At 39.4% G+C, this 16,969-nt stretch overlaps 1 protein-coding gene across 32 annotated transcripts in view; it reads right to left on the reverse strand.

Moving 5' to 3' along the window:
* Positions 1-217: 217 nt before the first annotated feature.
* The window catches only part of col13a1 (collagen, type XIII, alpha 1), a 116,631-nt gene continuing 99,879 nt past the window's right edge, over positions 218-16,969 (reverse strand). For 25 of the 32 annotated variants that reach the window (XM_014153943.2, XM_014153941.2, XM_014153950.2 and 22 more), the window contains 9 exons: positions 16,831-16,857; positions 16,586-16,672; positions 15,540-15,575; positions 14,326-14,379; positions 14,145-14,198; positions 13,633-13,668; positions 11,136-11,222; positions 6,440-6,478; positions 218-4,302 (listed from right to left, as the gene is read on the reverse strand). In XM_014153943.2, the coding sequence (XP_014009418.1) occupies positions 4,273-4,302; positions 6,440-6,478; positions 11,136-11,222; positions 13,633-13,668; positions 14,145-14,198; positions 14,326-14,379; positions 15,540-15,575; positions 16,586-16,672; positions 16,831-16,857 (450 nt within the window). In that variant the 3' untranslated portion in view covers positions 218-4,272. 32 annotated transcript variants of the gene reach the window in all.

Raw genomic sequence — 16,969 nt, forward strand, 5'->3', positions numbered from 1 at the left:
TGGCCATATTCGCACTTTGCATTGATACAGTAAGTTTAAATATAGGCGAATGTCTTGATTACCTCTCTCATAACTCAGTTGATTAGCCTACCTTTGACGAGGTTTATCAGAATAGATGCTCTATACCATATAAAGTCTGGCTACTGGAGATGATTTCCACAAGGTTTAATTGAGAGACGCCTCTAGCAACAAGGGACAAGGGTTAAAATGATAATAATTCACTTTTAAAATGTTTTATTATTGACAATGTTCTCAAAATGTATTGAACAGTGAAATAATGATTGGCAATCAGTGACGAAAGCTGCCATTTATGGTTTATAAAAACAGTTTCTGTTAGAAAGAAACAGCACCGTTGACAGCATACTTAACTCTGTATTCCATTTTTGTTTTTTTACTGACGACTCACATTGACTCTCAAGAAACAAAATGTTGACACCTCAATTCAACGTTCAAATGTCACATTTCATAAATTGTCAAGAGTCTGTAACAGCAGAGGGAATTATAAAAGGTCACTTAACTGACATAATTCCTAATTTTGTGCAGAAATGGCATATCAAATAAATTCCCAAAGTATTTTGCTGAAACAGAACATAAGTTTGTAAAATGTCACTGTTGCCGTCAAATAGTAAATAACGCTTACAAACAATAATATCAGCATGCAGATGGTTTTTTACATCAAATGCATTGAAATAAATGCCCTCATATCCGTTCTCAGTTACCTACTGAAACTGATTATCACACAAACTGGTTTTATAATATTATACATCGTGATTTCTACCGAGCACACTACATAGTAGATAGTTAAGAAAAAACAAAATGAATGTCAACGGCAGGTTAACTGTAACGATCTTCTAAAATGGTTTCTATCACCTTAACTATCTCTCTCCTAAACTGCTTTAAATACACATAATGGTGATGACATCAAGAAGTGATACATCCACTTAATACAAAACAGAATGCGTTGATCATAGACTGGCATAAACATATCTGTAATGTCCACTAAAGTGATGAATCAAATAACTTTACAGTGGATACAACACCATTCCTCAAACAAATCTGTGTACTCTTCACATGAGAAGGCATTAACTGTAAATTGGCTTTGACTAAAATCAAGAATGAATTGAAGACATAATTGAAGGGTTTTTGTGAAGTGTTTTTCAGTAGAAACACACATTTTCACAAAAGGACCACATGTTGTGCTCAGGTTCCAGAAATAACTTCACATGACCTATCATCAGTTAATAAGTGTTTTTCATGAGTGACATGTTCTAAGATATTATGTGTTAAATAGTTATATTTGAAGTATGCATAATTACATGAAGAGTACACTTAATATATAAATACAGTAAAAGATGAAGACAAGTCAAGTTAAGTCAATTGGGAAATGTATACCAAGAAATATAATACAAACATGTAATAATAATGTCCAGAGAAGATATTGTAAAACTAAAGAGTACTGCCATTGTGCAAAATATCAGTGAGAAAAAGCAGAAATTAAATTCACACAAACTTTCAAAGATGACCCTACAGTAAATGAACTAAGGTGAATAGTGTTTTGAATACATTGTTACAAAAGAATGAATGATTCTTTGAGTATAGCTACTATCTTCATAGGAGTATTCAGCTGAATAAAGGATTGTGGGTGGTAATGTGACACATTTCCTGGGGACGATGGACTCTCTTGTTTGAAAGATTTGAGGTGAACCAAATAATCTTAGAATCAAATGAAAACCTTCAAATGGCCTGATTACCCATCTGTTATGTGTCATTGCACGAAAGTGCTCCACTAAATAAACATGTATACAGAATGATTTACATCCTTGGGAGGAAGGCTGCTTGTTGAGAACCTTTGTTAAACAAAACACTAAGGCAACACTTTACATTCATTTGCATTTACAGTAATTACTTGAATACAGTAACAGCACTTGACTTGATCCACTTTTATATAAAGGTTGTGTTGTAGGAGCTGTTCATGTGTAATTAATTACATGTTAATTCAAATTCAGAATCAACAGGGGCAGAGTAAGCCTAGTTCTCGGGCAAACATTCCAAACAATTGGGTGAAGAGAAACCATTCAGATAAATTAACAATATATATATTTTTTTTAAATGGTTAGATCCTTTTGCCTTTAGACTACATTTCTGTTACCAATTCGTGTCAGTAATGCTAGAGTGGTCTCAATCGTTCACCCTCACCGCCTGCCTAGGTCAACGTGGCCTTTATCAAATCTAAAGAACAAACACAATAACTGACCCTGGTTTGCAATACACCATTTGGATATGAATATGGACTCTAGCAAAGCACTGTGTTGTATTCACCACTTTGAACATTCAAATGATTATTGTATGTGCATTTTGATTTGAGGTGTGAGGAGGGTTAGAAGACAGTTGTCAATATGCCACAAGGAATGCTTCTGTTGTGTTGAACATAGTAAAAGGCACAAGATATCATAGTCGTTGACAAGATGGACATATTGTCAGTTCAGTCTTCAGACTTCGTTTTCACACAATAATGCAATGAAATTGTTGATACATTTTTGGAAGAGAAAATAATAAAATACCTTTACCCCAACTGCTCAAATCAAAATGAGTTTCACGAGGTCAAAATGTCATAGGCGACCTAAATAAGCAATTCATTCGATTTAAAATGATTCTAAACGTCTGTTACCAGCTGTCAAATAGCTTGTGCCTCCAGCCATGACACCTCACACAATCCTAAATAAAAGACCTTCTTTCATCAGTATGAAAGCATCATTTTTCATGACACATGTTTAGAGGAGCTGTTTAATGTCAGAATTTGACATAAATATTTGCCCACAATAGAAATCTGCCTTCTTTATGGTTAATATCATACTTCAAGGGTGACAAACAGTTACACTAAAGCCCACCGATTCATACAGACAGGATAAACGTGTTGAAATTATTCCTGCTGAAATTAGCTGCCCAATTTGATTCATGATGACTTGCATTTAGTGTGGCATTCCTCGGGAATCTTATTTTAGGGTAAAGAAATGATGGTACTCTGGCTTTTACAAACTGGTATGAAACTGGTTATTCCAGATCATAAACTGGGTGGTTTGAAAGCTGATTGGCTGAAAGCTGTGGTATATCAGACCGTATACCATGGGTATGACAAAACATGTATTTTTACTGCTGTAATTACATTAGTGACCATTTTATAATAGCAATAAGGCACCTTGGGGGTTTGTGGTATATGGCCAATATACCACAGCTAAGGGCTGTGTCTAGGCGCTCCGCTTTGCGTCGTGCGTGAGAACAGTCCTTAGCCATGGTATATTGGTCATATACCACACCTCCGAGGGCCTTACTGCTTAAATACGCATTAAAAGCTGTCAGTATGACTGCAGACATGTATTATCTAAGACAGTCTAAAACGATAGAGTATCTATGTTGAGTAAAAACATTTTGGGATAAAATGAGAGGCTCCCATGTCACATCAATATAATATATATACAAGAACATGGAGTGAGCGCTTTAAAAAAGTGTGTGAACCCTCTCCTACTGTACAATACTTACTCTTACAGCATTGATATAATGGTGAGTTTTACATCTCGGTACAAGAATGTGAATACATTTAATATACGTCTATTAGACATGTATAAATGTATACCAACAAAATGCTGGTAATAAAGTTCTTCCTTAGGCACAGGTCAGGCCACATAGCTACATAAACAGTATGTTATATGCCTGCAACACCCAGGATATTAGAGAAGGCAGTGAGTTTGATATCAGGAATCATCAAAAGCATTTCCCTTTGTTTTTTGGTTTGTCTCGGAAACACATGAACATGGAGAGAATTCATCTGTCTGTTCTGCGAGCTGCTCTGAATTCTTGAATCACAGTTGTTGGTGTCAAATAAAACACAGGAAATTGTACACTATAAAAAAGTGAATGTCTCACTTTCACATAGTGAATAAAGATATATATCTCAAAGAAAAGCATATATCTCAAAGAAATGCATCTCTATCTCTTTGTGGCTTTGATGGCTTGTCCAACCCGAGGAGCCTTCAGCAAAGAACTGCAAAGGAAACTGAAATCCTTTTGTTTCCGAGTCTTATTGAAGTCAGTCTGCTCACTGCTGCGACTGGAGCCCCCCAATGTCACTGGCTCTGTGTTCAGCCGGCTGGAAAATCTGTGAGTAAAATGACAATCCCAGGTCGGGTCAAAACTCAACGATATCTCCAAACGCCTTCGAGTTTCCATTCTGCAGCTTTGAGCGAAACGTTGTTGAGCAGATCTCTTGAACCTCTACTACTTGGCCAGTTGGAAAGGATTTTGACCCTTTCAAAGAAAAAGAGGTTTGTGTCAAGGGATAACTCTTTCCATACTAGCAATCTACAGTATATGCTTCTTACCATTCCTGTGTAGTTTATTGTATATGCCAGTTCAAAGAACTCACCTCAAACAGCATTATTCATGCTTTTTGGCACACACACATTCAGGTCACTACAAACCATAGCAGAGCAATGGAAATAACAGATTTCAATGCACACTTAACACAATTCATGTGAAATGAAATATTAGCATGATACAACACTCATAAAATGCATCCCCAGATCCCAAACTCTGTATGGTCTTCAATGCAAAGTGATGCCATAAAAAATATATATGTTATTTTTAAAGCACACAACTGTACTGTATGTACTATTAAAAAAAATAGGTTTATTTCTGATTGTCAGTTTGAACATATAAGGTTAACAAACATTTAAATGTCAATTTGAACAGATTCTCAATGATTTCTCATGAACTTTGAGTTGAACCTATAACAAGGAGAGCATGGCAGGGGAACATGGCACACGTTAGCATGAGGTGATGAAGACGTTATTGAAGGTGGTAATCTCTGAGTCTAGCTATACATTTCCAAGCAGAGCAGAACACAAACAGAGCTTCTTTTTTTATTTTTTTTACAATGAGCAGTGGCAATGGACCAACTCTACTCCAGTCCCCTTCATCCATCTCTTCAATACTGATTCATAAACACAGTTAGCAAGGGCGACGTAGGTCACTCCCTGTTTAAAGTACAGCTGCAAATAACTAGTCTGGTATTTCTTAACAAGATCTTCATTGTCCATTAATAGCTTTCTTCATATAAATAAATGGATGCGTTGCACAGGGCGTAGAGGCAATGTGGCTGTTGCAGCAGGATGCCTTAAGGGTCAGCAGCAATATTTCAGTCATCCAAGAGAAAGCTTGTTACATGGGTTTGTATCAATTTGATAAAGTTCGAACAAAAAAAGGCAAACAACTACGGTTAAATAGAGCCTGATAGTCAAAAAGCAGGATGAGGTGGCCCCTTAGATTTGGTTAAAAAATATATATTTACAGATGATTTGGAGAAATTGAGGCCAGGTTATACGTGAAGCTATACTGTAACTTAGAATGGTTGGTCATTCTGGCTGTGAAACTACTCAGCCAGTGAAAGAGCAGCAAATGCTAAGTATTTGTTCTCTGTTTCAAAATTGCTGTTTTTCCTAGGGGGAAACAACTAAAGCTTCAAATGGTCAGGCAATCTCAGTTGAAACCCCTTCATGAGATAAAATGTTTCCCTTTTAGAGACAACGACAAAATGTGCTAGTGTGGCATGCTGGATATTCAGGATACGTTATGGGTTTATGATATCAGAACCCTAAACGGTTAAAAGAGGATGTGTTGAGAACCATGGGTATCTGTGCGCTAGTGATTCAAATGGCTATACTGTACAGTGCAGACTAAATACAGTGCTGTCTGTCACCATGACGTGAGTTGTGTACATATTTAGACAGGAACATTTGCGGGGCTGTAGGTTTTCATCATTTTGATCTCTACAAAGAGGGTTCAACTAAGATATTTTAAAAAGCCAACACTTCATCTTTCCAGCCCCACAACTCAGTGCAGCATGGTCACAACAAAACAAAACAACAGGATACAATAAGTTAATAAGCAATATCTGTTCACATTATGCACAAATATCATGCATATGTAGCCACATTATAATTTCTTCGTCACCCAAACATGTTGACATAATGCATAGCTATTAAATCCAATACATAAACATTATTACAACTAATAAAAATAAACACTCTGTACAAAGAACCTGGCATATTTTTATGATTTTCTTTTTTTCTTTCTCATCAGTATAAGAGAGCACATAAAAAGTACAAAAATAAATATTCTATGTACAATCACACATGCCACCCCGAAGTTATCGTTACTGCAAAGAGAAGGCAAAAAAAAACACACATTAGTTCATGCAATGTTCATTGAGGATACAATGAACAGGAATACAACTAAGCACTTTTCTACAGTATTAATGAAGTAATGACAGATGATGTTGTTGATTATACTGGCATTGGGGATAATAAAAAAGGCAGAACTACCAAGCACTTAATCAGCCCAAGATGCAGATAGTGTACATTCACAGCAGGACTCTTTCTCTTACTTTATTCCAACACCCTGATACTGGTAAGCCATCATCCCCCTAAGGAAAGAAAGAGAGGGAGTGAGTCATAAACACTCTGAGGTAACGCTTTACATGAAAGGGATAGTTCACCCAAATTACAAAATTACATTTTATAGACAAAGTATGACAGCAATCCATGCTTTGGTTTAGTTTCCCCTCACACTCTTTCCACATGCTAACATGTTAGCATTTGTGGCACAAATCTCCCTTAAGTCATGGGGCCGATATTAACGTTTTTCACACATCATATTGAAAATCTATAAGTGACTTTGTTGAGTTTCACAATCCATTTTAGATACTTTCGGAGGATTTGGACAAGATGCGCGGAAAATGATAATATTGGTCCCATGACTTGAATAAGTTTTGTGCCACAAATGCTAAAACGTTAGCATGTGGGAAGTGCCAGGGAAACTAAACACATGGATTGCTGTCATACCTTCTCCATAGACAGCTTACAGGTTAAGGAAACCAATGTGTAATTTGGTAATTTGTGTGAACTATCTGTTTAAGTTGTTCTGACACAGACTAACTTAATATAAAGTGTTACTGCTAAAACTGTAGAATGTGACTTTCTGTACAGTATAACCATGCAAACACGCAAACATGTACACAAAACACAATGCAGTTTACTGTTGAATAAATACTATTGTGTGTGTATAATATTTATGCAATGTACTATGCATGTACTATGCATATTGTGTTAAAAAGCACCAACAACCAACCAAACAACTAGTGGTACAGTAGTAGATGTGTATTTGTAAAAATATGACTCCATCGTCTGAATTAATTCAAACTTTTAGAAATAGGGTTTAAACACAGCCAGTGGGCTGTTATTTTCTTTCATCTGGCATCTTCTAGGAATGAATCAAACCGTCAACCTCTTTTTTCTCTCCTTTTCAATACATAAACAAAACAGGGTTCAACTAAAATCATTGAGGAGGGCCTGTTTTTTTCCCAAGAGAATCTTTCTCAATACAGTTCTGTTGCCCAAAATGGTAAAGGATAAGGTGGAGGGAAAAGGTGCCATGCGAGTGGTAGTGGAGGAGACAGGGATACAAATAAGAAAAGTAAGGCTATTAACTGTCAAGAGTCTTTGAAAATAACTATTTAAAGTCACTTAATGGGTCCTGGGTTATTATGATCAAGAAAATAGATTATGTCGCACACCAGTAATTACTGTAGGTGTTTTGCTACCCTTGCAAGAAAAAATTAAATTCTCAGCAAATCAATTATTAGTGTTAGTAAAAAATGTGTGGATGCACAGTTTATCTAAAACAATAGTACATTTGTAGTTAATAGCTTGATCAACAGTGTGCGCATGCCTACTCTGTAAATAAAGGCATTGCTCTTCTCAAATCAAATCACATTTTGGTCACATGCTTTGTAAACAACAGGTGTGGACTAACAGCAAAATGCTTAATTACGGGCCCTTCCCAACAATGCAGACAGAAAGAAAATAAAGAAATAAAGGAAAGTAAAACACGTAATTATATACAGTATACCAGTACCGAGTCGATGTGCAGTGAGTGGTACGAGGTAATTGAGGTAGATGAGTACATATAACTACGAATAAAGTGGCAGATAGTAAACGGTATTAGTAGCAGCAAATCAAAATCAAATGACATTTCATTTTATTGGTCGTGTACACATATTTTGCAGATGTTATTGCAGGTGCAGCGAAATGCTTATGTTTCTAGCTCCAACAGTGCAGTAATAGCTAACAATACAAAACAATACACACAAATACCACACATTAAAAGAAAGGAATTAAGAAATATCAGAACGAGCAATGTCAAAGTCTGGAATATAAATATGTATATGATGGTGTGTACAGACAGTATGGACAGTATATGAATAAAAAAGGTATGTACAGCAGTAGTTATATAGGATGAGTCTTGACTAGAATACAGTATACACATATGAAGTGGGTAAAACAGTATGTAAACATTATTTATAACATTAAGTTACCGGTGTTCAATGACTATGTACATAGGGCAGCAGTCTCTAAGGTGTAGGGTAGAGTACCGGGTGGTAGCCGGCTAGTAACAGTGACTAAGTTTAGGGCAGGGAACTGGGCGGAGGCCGGCTAGTGGTGACTATTTAACAGTCTGATGGCTTGAAGATAGAAACTGTTTTTCAGTCTCTTGGATCCAATTTTGATGCACGTGCACTGTTTCCGCCTTCTTGATGATAGCGTGGTGAACAGGCCGTGACTTGGGTGTCTGAGGTTCTTGATGATCTTCTTGGCCTTCCTGTGACACAGGGTTCTGTAGATGTCCTGAAGGGCAGGCAGTGTGCCCCCGGTGATGCGTTGGGCTGCCTGCACCACCCTCTGGAGAGCCCTGCGGTTGTGGACGGTGCAATTGCTGTATCAGGATGCTCTCAATGGTGCATCTGTAGAAGTTTGTGAGGGTCTTAGGGGCCAAGACGAATTTCTTCAGCCTCCTGTTGTTGAAGAGGCACTGGTGAGCCTTTTTCCCCACACTGTCTGTGTGGATGGATCATTTCAGATTGTCAGTGATAGTGCCCGCCGAGGAACTTGAAGCTTTTCACCCTCTCCCCGTCAATGTGGATGGGGATGTGCTCTCTCAATTGTCTCCTGAAGTACACAATAGTGTCGTCTAGGGTGTTGGGTAAGGTTATATGATCCTTAACTAGTCTCTCAAAGCATTTCATGATGACAGAAGTGAGTGCTACGGGGCGATAGCCATTTAGTTCAGTTACCTTCGTTTTCTTGGGTACAGGAACAATGGTGGACATCTTGAAGCAGGTGGGGACAACAGACTGGGATAGGGAGAAATGTAATATGTCCATAAACCCTCCAGCCAGCTGGTCTGAACATACTCTGAGGATACGACTTGGGATGCCGTCTGGGCAGGCAGCCTTGCGAGGGTTAACATGCTTAAATGTCTTGCTATAACGTCGGCCACGGAGAAGACAGCTCACAGTCGGCGGCGGTAATGGGTTTTCCTCGAAGCAACGAAGAAGGTGTTTAGGTTGACCGGGAGCATGGCAATAGTCTCCGCGACGTGGCTGGCTTTGTTTGAGTATGTAGTTGCAAAGGTGACCTGCTGGTAGAAATGAGGTACGACAGATTTCAATTTTCCTGCATTAAAATCACCGCGACTAGGAGCGCCACCTCTGGATGAGCATTTTATTGTTTGCTTATGGCCCTATACAGCTCGTTGAGTGCGGTCTTAGTGCCAGCATCGGTTTCTGGTGGTAAATAGACAGCTATGGAAAATATAGATGAAAAATATCTTGGTAAATAATAAAGTCTACAGCTTATCATGAGCTATTCTAAATCATGCGAGCAGACTCTCGAGATTTCCTTAATATTAGAGATCGAGCTTCAGCTGTCATCAACAACGCAGCACACACCACCCTTCTTGATGTTACTCGATGCTGCCGTTCTGTCCTGCCGATGCATAGAAAAACCAGCTAGATGTGTATTATCCATGTCCTTGTTCAGCCAAATTTCAGAGAAACATAGGATATTACAGTTCTTCAGGTCTGGTTGATGGGATAGTCTCGAATGGAGCTTGTCCAGGTTGTCCAGTGATTGTACATTCGCCAATAGAACAGAGGTGTATTTACTCGCCGTCGTAGTTTCATTAGGTTGCCCACACGTCGGACTCTATATCGCCGTCTCTTTCTCTTCCAGGTGTCTGGGATTAGGGCCTGGTCCGGGGTAAGCAGTATGTCCTGCGCTGCCGACTCGTTGAAGTAGAAATCTTCATCTAAATCGAGGTTAGCTGTTCTGATGTCCAAAATGCTTTTTTCGGTCATAGGAGACGATGGCGGAAACATTGTGTACAAAACAAAGTTAAGATCAGCGCAACCCCCCCACACACACACACACAAAATAGCAGAATTGGTTAGCAACCCGTTAAACAGCCTTTATTTGTCTAAATATTTTTACATAACTAACGGTACTATTGTGTTAGTTCAATGTAATGCTCAGGCAGCCCTATTATATTAGCTCTTACTTATGCCTAAAGTAAAGTGAATAAGAAAATGTATGGAATTGTTAAGGGGTGGTTAGAAAAGCCAAGGCATGCTGGATAGGGAAGGGAGAGAGGAAGCATACCACAGGACAAGGGGCATCCAGCCCGTCCAGGCCAGGGAGGCCCGGTTCACCTTTTTCTCCTTTAAAGCCTCGGAAACCCTGTTTGTGAAATCAACCTTGTAAACATCTGCACATTGCCCCTCCTTTAGCAGCAGTATACCCTGCTGGCTGATGTGAGGACCTGCTGCCGCTCCGTTCGCAGACTGAAGCCTGTAGCTACAGACACACCTAAACATGCAGGCGGCCTGGGACTGACAGGAACAGACTCACTGGGGTAAGTGGGCCATGTTTCTGTTAGTCTTACCCTTGAAAAGAAAACCCCCTCAGATGGTTCATGGTCACTGGTCCTGGGGTGATTATTCATTCTTAACCAATAATCATCCAGTCATTCAATGAATATCACTACTGCAGTTTGTATCTCTGGACTAATACTGTAGTAGACGCTTGGACCAAAACCACTTCAGGGTCTATTAGAGTCGGTTAAGAGGCAAAAGGAAGTCAGGATTAGAACACAGAGACTCCTGATTGTCAGTGCAGGTTATGTGGTATTCTGAGGGTCGCTCCTTCTTTTTGCCACCTGGCTTGCACTTTGAACGCAGGACATACCAATGGACAGGGGGCATCTAATCCAGGTGCTCCTTGGTCCCCCTTATCCCCTTTAGTTCCCCTGTTGCCTTTCTTGCCCCTCTCTCCCTGCAAACAACAGTGCATTACAAGAGACAGGCTTTAGTTCCTCCTGGCTGGCTCGCCCACACAGTAAGCAAATATGTTTGCTTTTTGAAATCATGACGCTTGTATTCTTACCTAAGGAATTTAGACATTTTACAGATAATTGAAGACCATAAAAGTAAGGATGATGTGCTTTTTTGGGTTTACGAAGAAGAGTACTGAAGTTTAAGAATGTAGTGGTGGGGAAAGTAAGTGGAGGAAGTTAGGGAGTAGGGATACAGGCCAATGCTATTGGTGAGCGGGTTCCTTTAGTGCCTGAGATAACCTTCACAGACTTGTTGCAGGGATAGAAACACTTCATTGATCAATAAAAAAAAATATATATATATATTACCTTTATTTAACTAGGCAAGTCAGTTAAGAACAAATTCTTATTTTGATTCATCAACTACTACAGGATATTACAAGGGTATCACTAGCCCTAACACAACATAATATTCATGAGCCATACAGCGGAAAAGTATGCTGTTGTTTGTGTACACTAAAGGTGGCTGTACTGGCTACTAGCTGGCTACAAGTAAACAAGCCACTTACAGTATCTTCAAAAGCAAATATTTTTCTCTCAAGAAATGGCATTCCTTTACTGCTGAAGTTGCAGTTATATAATGGACGTGAAGGGCTACAGTATTTACACGCGGAATAGTTACATTATGCACCTACAGCCTATATTAGGTTGATCTATTATATGTGGATATATGTATAAAACCAGACCACATTATTATTCAAACATCCGCTCACCAAGATCAAGGCCTTTGAAGGGGTTGGATTAGGGGCTAGACGTGTTTATCAAGAAGGAATTGGAATTGGAAATATAATAAATCCTGGCTAACATATAATGCTCTCACAACGTCGCCTCAACGTTGCCTGAAAACCATCAACCTTGGCTAACGTTGTGGCAATGTTGGGAGAACATTACTTGTCAGCCAAGTGAAAGGAAATTACAGGCAGGCTTGCAGGGAAGGTAAGTGGTAAGAGGAGGAGGAGTAGGAAGAAGATTAACCCGGGACTACGACATTAGAATGCAGGAGGAGCAGGTTGCCAGGGTGTGTGAGAGGGAGAGAGAGGGCAACACGACCCGGCAAAAAGAGCCACGGGAAACAGAGCAGGGTGGAGGGGAGGAAAAGGGGATAGGAAGACCTGCGGAAACAAAGACAGGACAAGAGTAAAAACAGCACCACGGTCCCACAACCGGCCACAGCACCTCCAACTGGTGTAGCAAAATACCTCATAATATCAATCTCTTTCCCCTTCTTTACACCCCATTTGAGTAGCAAATATATTTGATCCACAGATAGGAAGTAGCCATAACTGTCAATGTCAGATATTTCCTGCTGACATGAACCCAGTTGGAAGTGCTGAGAGGGTCAATGATGTGTTGTGACTTTTAAGGTGGGAGTCAGAATATTAAGTCAGATGTTAATAGGAAGGAAGGAAACATTCTCCAAGGGGAAGGGGGGACATGGGTACATGAACCAAACAATCTCTAATACATTGGTAGATTCTTTTATTTTGCAGTGGCTATTTTACAAAATGGGAGTGTAGCATTATGTGATTACTTTAAGAACAACATTTTCAGATACGACAGTAGAAGGTAAACCTAGGTCGGACAATGTAAAAGAGGACACCCTTTTGACTTGTCTTCAAAGTAAACAGCATGTCATTTTCTAAGGTCTTTGATGTGTCCATTCACATGTTCCAGTCCTCTCATTATCAAGTACAAACATCTTCAATCTCTTTTGATCCCCTGTCTTAATTTATACTACCTCAGTCATATTTGCATATTTTAACAAGATGAATTGAACTCTGAGGTAAAAAGGCCACTGCAAAACAAATACATTCACCTCAGAAAGGCAAAGGACATATGAATATAATTTTTTCAAACATCACTAAAAACACAATTGAAGGTCACTCATCATTGGCTATTTTGGACACATTTTTCAGAAGATGAGTTATTGATATTTAAATAACATTTTGATTCAGATTCGCCTACTTAAGAGCCTTTGAATCCACCATGGTCCTGCTCATATTACCTAATACAGGCCCACCATGCTTTTAAGCATAACAAACTTGACATCCCAATGGGCTTGCAAAAGATTGATGATGAACTATTACCAAAAAGACAAATGAAAAATGACAATAGTCTTTTTGATTAGTACTTTTCAATGAAGAATACCTTCACTCATTTTGGTTGGGAGTATATCTAGTGTTGAGTGAAGAAGGAGCATGGAGGATCAGAAGCCATTTTAAATCCCATAGTTAATCAGAAGTACTAAATGTACTTAATTAGCAGAGAACATGTTATTGTCCTCTGGTTAGAAGCACATTGTACTCCAAGAGAGCATTACAAGCACATAATTATCAGCTGTTATCTTACCCGGTTCCCTTTGAATCCTTGTGGTCCTACTAAACCCTGAGAAGAGGAAATTAAACACAATATGATTTCCTGTGCAAGCATTGAGAGACATTGCCTTGAGTAATAGCTTTGTAAGTGAAGTAAGTGGCCTTGCAGGAGCCTCTCTCGTGTGAGGAAGCTTGATGTACAAGTACACCCCCCGGACAGAACGCTATCACAGAGCCTTACCCCAAATCTATCTCCTTAGTGACACATCGGATCCCATTTTTACAGTATTTGGTATGACTCGCCCAGGGATCGGACTCCCAACCCTCCAATCTCAGGGCGTACATGCTAACCACAAAGCCACTGATTTGGTAATAGCTTTGTGCTGTCAATCAATTTGATCTATCGATTCCCTCAGACTTAATTAAGAGATGATTTAAGGTACTAATGATGCTATGTTCCAAATTGCTCATTCAATGTCGATTGTAAATGCAATACTGTATTTATTTGATGTTCTTGATACTTAGGTAATTGGACAAAATACTTACAGGGATGCCTTGAGGCCCAATTGGTCCTGGGACTCCTGAATCTCCCTTGTAACCCTGAATTGATAAAAAAATATATATATATATAAATCATTCATCTCAAATAGATTAATAAGCTCTGTTTTGACTGATAGCTCTTATGTGGTGTGTGTGCTACTTTAGTGTGTGTGTTGTAAGTACTCACTCGATCTCCCTTCAGTCCTGCTGGCCCTGCCACACCAACTGGTCCTATCAGGCCCTTTAAGTTTAAGGACAAGACGACAATCAGTGAATGCAGACATTACAATGGGAGGACATCCAAAGGAAAGAGATTATTGCATTTCTGTCAATAGATCAACAAGCTTTCTGGAGCCCTTACGTGCCAAAAGAGGAGTTACCCAATTCTGTTTGTGTTAATCATGATTAAATAATAGCCTACTGATTGATTAGGTAGTGGTGTTCTCTAGGTTACCCCACTGTGCATGTTACACCAAGCTTGTTGAGCTAAAGAATAAACAGTAACAAAAAAGGAGAAAAATATGAATGATTAGTGAAAGAGGTCAGCTGTAGCTCTCTCTCCCTGGAGAAGTCAGGATTCGACAGGAGGACCTTGCATTTCAGGCAGATAGTACAGCATGTACAGATAGTACAGCATGTACAGATAGTACAGCATGTACAGATAGTACAGCATGTACAGCATATTGCATGACAGAGCCATACTGCCATACAGTCCTGTATACATATCAACATGCAGCATGAGCATCCCAGCATGCTCTCCTGGTATGACATCACAGCGCCAGTTCAAAGCTTTTCACTGCTTGCATATGATCATAGGAGTATTACAACGGTATGTTTTGAATATTTGCAATGGCATGGATTCGGACACTCAGTTTGTCATGACTTTATGCAAGTAGGTTGAATCTTGAGATCTGATTGCGTAACTCAAATGTCCTTATAGATCTTCCATTGACGTCAACACACGATTTACGCAAAAGTCTGGGTTACCCATGCAAATCTCAAGTTAGGATTCAGGCTGTAATGAACAAGTGGGACTAATTCTTGCCATTTACTACTTCAAAGCATATACGCACTGAGAGGAGAAACATCAAAGGGCCCATGTTAGGACCATGACACGTTCCAATGCCAGACAGACATGGGACACAGTCATGTGAACATCGTCCCTATGCCAGAGCAATCCTCAAAAAATGCCTAAAACAGAACTGTTCTCTCTGCAGACAACCAGACAGACTACAAGACAGGGCAGACAGGACAAGCATGTAGGAAAGTTAAGCAGACAGACAGACAAGACACCAGCGCAGACAGACATGCAAGTAAGCCATGGGGGGAGCAGAATAGAGGAGGGGAGGTGGGGTAGGGGAGGAATGTGTGTTGGGTGGGTACAGGACTTGCGCCACTCACCACTGGACCAGGCCTGCCGTCTAAACCATGAGCCCCCTGGACAGTGTGTAAACATTTCGAGAGCAGAGATGGAAGGTAGGTGGTGGGAGAAGGGGAGGAGGAGGTGTGGAGGGGGGAGAGGGTAAGGGGTGAGTGAGTGAAGCAGTGATTCGTGACTCAAAAAACACATCCAGTTGTTGATGAAGGGTGATTGTGTTGTGATGATGTGAGAAACAGTTACTCCTCTTATAGGTGCAGTTGATTATCACTGTCAAACAATTAAGCCCTGACCTTTGATAAAATAGTGTTTTTCAGAAACATAAACATGGTTAAACTTCTTTCTATGGTTGATGTCCATATAGAAAGCAGTTTGAAGTGTGAAGATATAAGTGTCTATGATGATTTGCAAATTTCATGTCTTGTACCCGCGTTGATTAGCATATACATAATATCCCTCATCATTTCCATATAAAAGGAGTTACTGTGCCATTGACGATGTGACTAGAACATGTACTGAATGTCAACAATGACCTTTGACTCCCAAGAAGTAAACCAGAAGTAAGGAAGAGACCCCCAGTAATTCATATCAAACCTATTCCTTAACATGCAACTAAATATAGAACTAAAAGAGACTACATTTACAGAATTTCAGAGAGATTATCAGAAAACTAAACAAAAGTTGGCATAATGAAGAAAATGATCGTTAACTCTTTCCATCTAATAATGGAAATGATTGAGTTATCGAAGAAAAATATGACAATGCTAATGTATATTGTAGATGACATGTTTTAGTTTTCATATTAGTGATTTTATTGCCCTTATGTATTGGATTGCAGCAATCATCCATCCATGCACTTTGAAAACTTTAATGCAACCATTGAGCCATCAAACCATCATTGGTTAGGCCTAGTTATAAAGTGACATGACAACATCAGAACGGTCATGCTGCCTGGTTCTAAGACACAAAAGCCTGAACAAAGAGTACACCCACTCTACTTTGGTTTCCAGGAGTCAAAATACAACTTAGAATGGCAAAATGGTCAAAGAGATGGTCAAATTGTACTTACAGGAAGCCCAAGATGACCCCTGTCCCCTTTATCGCCCTTCCAACCAGATGCTCCCTTCTCTCCCCGTATGCCTATGCCTGGCTCCCCCTAAAAGAGGCACAGAAAATACATTATTCACGTTTACTACATAGGCATTACACCAACTTACTAAAACCACTGATTTGAGTGTGTACTGACAACTACAGTATCAAAGGATTCTGGAGGTACAGTAAGACATTACAGAGGCTACCACAATCAACTCTTACCTTTGGCCCTCCCAGTCCTTCAGGTCCCTGAGGGTTAAAAGAAACAATTCCAGTCAGGATATGTCAATCACTTCATGTAAATATGACATATTATCAGGAGGTTTAATATATATTTCTGAGTGCTTATATTGCCTAATAG

The sequence above is a fragment of the Salmo salar genome, chromosome ssa18 (genome assembly GCF_905237065.1).
Source record: "Salmo salar chromosome ssa18, Ssal_v3.1, whole genome shotgun sequence".
In the NCBI taxonomy this organism is placed as follows: domain Eukaryota; kingdom Metazoa; phylum Chordata; class Actinopteri; order Salmoniformes; family Salmonidae; genus Salmo; species Salmo salar.